This window comes from Merops nubicus, unplaced genomic scaffold (genome assembly GCF_000691845.1).
Source record: "Merops nubicus isolate BGI_N331 unplaced genomic scaffold, ASM69184v1 scaffold9324, whole genome shotgun sequence".
Classification (NCBI taxonomy): Eukaryota; Metazoa; Chordata; class Aves; order Coraciiformes; family Meropidae; genus Merops; species Merops nubicus.
The window spans coordinates 1-4,158 of record NW_008604850.1 but is presented as its reverse complement, the minus strand read 5'-3'; the positions used below and the strand labels follow the sequence as shown (position 1 = coordinate 4,158).

The window sequence follows — 4,158 nt, the reverse complement described above, 5'->3', positions numbered from 1 at the left end:
CTGCCAGTGGTGCAGAGGCAGAGGTCCCAGTGTGAGTCTCTGTACATTCATTGTGCAGATCAGCACTTGTCTGACAGAAAAAAAAAAAAACACACCAAAACAAACAAACAAACACCAGATAGCATGAATAAACAGCTGTAAATACATCATAGCCACAATCACAAACACAGCCCTGTATCCTTTACTCAGTGAGTATTAATACACTCCTCTCCAACAGAAAAAGTGATGCATGTTTAAATCTGTTCAGTTTCAAATCCACTCTTTTTACTTCAACTGTAATTTTTGTATCAAAATGCTTTGTGTTGGAACAAAATACTCCCACACTGAATATCTTACTTTATTCTAAGGTTTCACAGTAAGTGTTTGAGGCTTACTGGTGAATCATAAAAACAGATCATTGTGTTGGGCCTAGAACGTTTAAATTACTGCTTGCTATAAAATTACTCATAGGATTAGTATTAGTGTTCTGCTCCCCCTTCAGCAGAAGAACTATAATTTGCAATGAAACATGTGCTTTATTTGGAAATTAAATACCAAACTTATCTGCCCAACTATCTGCATCTTGGTTACAAAGAGAAGTCACTTTGGAAGGACCCATCTCCTTGCTTGGAATGACATTTTTTTAACCCCCATCAGTGCAGTTTTGTTGTAAAATTAGCATCCACTGGGGCTGGACAGAAATCACAGGTACTTCCACATTTTATCACAGCAATTTTCTCCAGTGCCAGTTCTTTCTTACACAGTTAATGAGGGCACACAGACTGATTCCTCTGCTTGCTGAGCAGCTTTCAGAGGTGCTGAAGCGCTGTTGTTGCTGTCCAAGGTGGGAACTCGGGGCTGACAGTCTTAGAGGAGCTGCTGTCAGGGTATGCCGGAGCTGCTGACTCACACCATGCTCCAACCTCCAGGGATCTTTTCCCTTTTACCCTAATTTTCTCTTCATCTGCCCTTTCTGAAAAACGGGACCACCTCAATCCCCACGCAGAGACCCCGGTCACACACGAGCTCAGGACAAACTCAGCCTGTGGATTTAGTCACACGGACACAATGATTTTGTTCAGCCACTGCTTCACAGGAGATGTTGTTCCAGGAACACAATCACCTTTTGGATTACAAACGCCTCAGCGTTTCAAGGCAAAAGCACAAAGCATGTAGCACACAATGGAAAGCAGCCACTTGTATCCAAGCATTTAAGAGCTCTCGATTGTTATTTGCATATATTACACATTTCTACGTTTGTTCTGAATCTGGTAAAAACAACCTACAATTCTTTGGTCAGTATAATCCCCACTGCTGTATGCTGTGGCCAGAGTTGAAGAGCACTTCTCTGCATACCAGGGAGAAAGGCCTTGCTGGGAAGCACTGCTAATGGAGATAGTGTAGATGCTATCAGTGTAACCATCACAGTCACAGTTGTCACCCTGGCGGCCGCCATTCCCAGAAGCCCACACAAAAATGGAGCCTTTCCCATTTCGGCCCTAGGGAAAATGGAAATGAGTGGTTATCAAAGGGATTTCAGTATCTGCAATGGATTATTAACAACCCCTCACCCCCGAAAAGCCGAGTATTTAAAACATTTTCAGGTAGAACAGGACAATTTCCCATGAGCGCTGTAGAAGACAGAAGAAATCATCTGCTCGAGGCACCCCACTTCACACCCTGCAGGACATCTCTTAGTTTGACTGGTCTAGGATTAGTGTTCCAGGCACAGCAACTTTTCTCAGAACAGGTTTTTAAGTTAAAAATGGGGTTTGTACTCAAAAGGCAAGTTTTCCCACATGCTGATGTTGTGGTCCTTAGCATTTCTAGGAAAAATGTCTGGGGTTTTTGTGAGAAATGGCAAGTTAATCAGGGGTGATTTCACTTGCCTTTCCTGTGGTCACAGAGGCACAGGTAAGCAGCATGAACAATGGACGTGACACGACTTTTCCACCAGTCTGTTTTGTGCAAGGAAGCCTTTCACAGCTGGCATTCAGTTGCTGAGACACAGGGACCCAGCAAGCACAGCTGACCGAAAACCCTCCCTGCTCTCAGAGATCTGTGGGCCAGCACCACCAGTCTCCAGACACCATCACCATGTTCTGGTAATGAGGGAGCAGCAGCCAACAGCTCATGCTGTCAGATGACTTCATGTCAACCACCAGAGCTGTCACAGGGGACACACTTATCACCCTGCCCACTCTGAAGCTGTGCCAGTCCTTCAGGCAAAAAAAAATCCATTTGGTGTGCAGAGGCAAAGTTTGTATGTTGTTCATTATCAATGTCTGTACATTCACTGGAAACAGCAGTCGAAATACAGGTTTTTATCATCCCACTCAGATGAGATTTGAAGTTATTTAGGCAAGTGCTAAGATATTTGCAACACTTAAACAGTAAAAATAAAGTAGGCTGTGCTCTTGGTGATACGGCTGTTCAAACGGGAAGCACAAGCCCCATCAATCACAGGCAATGAGAGCCTATCTTCCTTTGAGAATAAAGTCCAGAGAAGCACTGGTGTGTGAGAGCACCTGCTTGGGTTTCACTCGAGTGCCACCAGCGCCTCTCGGATGCTCAGGGCTGAGCATATGCTCAAGTGCTTCAGCAGGCCAGCAGCCAGGGACGAGTGGCTGGCAGCCCCAGCGCTGGCTGGCTCCGAGCAGAGGGGACACCAGCCAGGTCCCTGCTAAAGGAAGCCTGACAACAGAATGGGCACATCTGCTCCCTCTGAGAAACAGAACAAGTTGTAAAAAACAGACACATCCTTCACCAAAGAACCGGCTTTTTCAGAGTAGGAACACTGAACACTGGCTCCCTAATTACTGCCTTTAATTCTCCCTCTTCCCCTGCTGCCTGCCTATGAACTTAGACCTCTGTTTATCACCAGCCCACTCCTCTGTCTTTGCTCTTCCCTCCGAGTATGTTTGTCCACTGTCAGACTCTTCCTTCTTCTCATCTTCTCCCTGCTAATGTTAGCTGCCCTTTCTCCAAAATCCTTTCTTTTCACTTCTGTCCTTCAGGACTTCCACCATTTCTTTCCTCTCCCATCTCTGATTCACTCTTCCTCTCCCTATTAGTACCTGTCCATCCTTTCACCTCACTGGCAAAAGCAAGAGTAGTGTATTAATACATCCCTGGTAGCTCTCAGTTTGCATCCTACTCATCATCTAACCAGACCTAAAGAGGGGAACATTAAAAAGAACTGTAACAACGTTGTTTACCACACTATTCATCATCCATTTTTACCATCTCCTTTTTAATTGGATCACATTCCGCACCAATTTATAAACTAATGCAATTAACACAACACAAGCCCATCGACAGGGTGCTAAAATGCATCACTATTTCACACAGCAAAACATTCACAAAGCAGAAATTCTGTATTAAAATTTATAGGCTTTCAGTGCAGAAATCCAATTACTGCTCAGTGCAAAACAAGCAGCAGAGAAGGGTGGGGGTAGGGCGAGACAAAGGCAGTGAAAGTAGGGATGGAAAAAGAAAGCTGATCTGTAGAGAACAGCAGCTTAAAACAGCTTAGAGAGCTCTAATGGTGCTTTTTAAAAAGTCCTTTTCTGACTGGTAATTTATCTGACCTGTACTATTACAATCTAGCTCCTCTTTTCCAAATCCGTTTGAGCAAAGAGAGCACAAACCATTTTCACTTCTTCCCTAACATCAACCATTTGAAACTCTGCTCTCTGCCACGTTGTACTGCACCTTTCCCCCACGTGCCATACCTGTTTTATCCCATACTCAAAAGCCTTCTGTGCCAGCCGCCCGGGTCCCTCCACGGTTTTGCCGTCGTCGTTAGGGCCCCAGCTGGCACTGTAAATATCCACGTGCTCTGGATTGAAACCAATGGAACTGGCTTCGATGGCATCAGTGACTATTCCATCCAGCATTCGTATACCTGGGCAGGAAAAAAGCAGACAGGATTTACCTTCTCATCCTTCCTCTTTGCCTTCATTCAGTGTGAGGCTTCCAGCAAAATCAACCCCTAACTCCTGCAACCACAGCCTACTGCTGCTGATGGAAGGAGTACTGAGGAGAGCTCATGTAATGCCTCCTAACCTTGTCCTTTACTGAGAGATCTCAGTGTTCTTTACAGACATTAAAACCAAAACCTCTCACAATCTCAGTTGCCTCTTTTTTCTTTTATTTTTCCTTTCCTTTCCTTTCCTT

The 4,158-nt window shown here is 44.8% G+C and overlaps 1 protein-coding gene across 1 annotated transcript in view; it reads right to left on the bottom strand.

Moving 5' to 3' along the window:
* LOC103771835 (neuroendocrine convertase 1-like) overlaps window positions 1-3,886 on the bottom strand; it is a gene marked incomplete at its 5' end in the record, with an annotated part of 12,806 nt that extends 8,920 nt beyond the window's left edge. Inside the window, 3 exon segments of the mRNA XM_008939151.1 lie at window positions 2-70; window positions 1,266-1,478; window positions 3,714-3,886. Coding sequence (XP_008937399.1) covers window positions 2-70; window positions 1,266-1,478; window positions 3,714-3,886 — 455 coding nt within the window.
* Window positions 3,887-4,158: the final 272 nt, after the last annotated feature.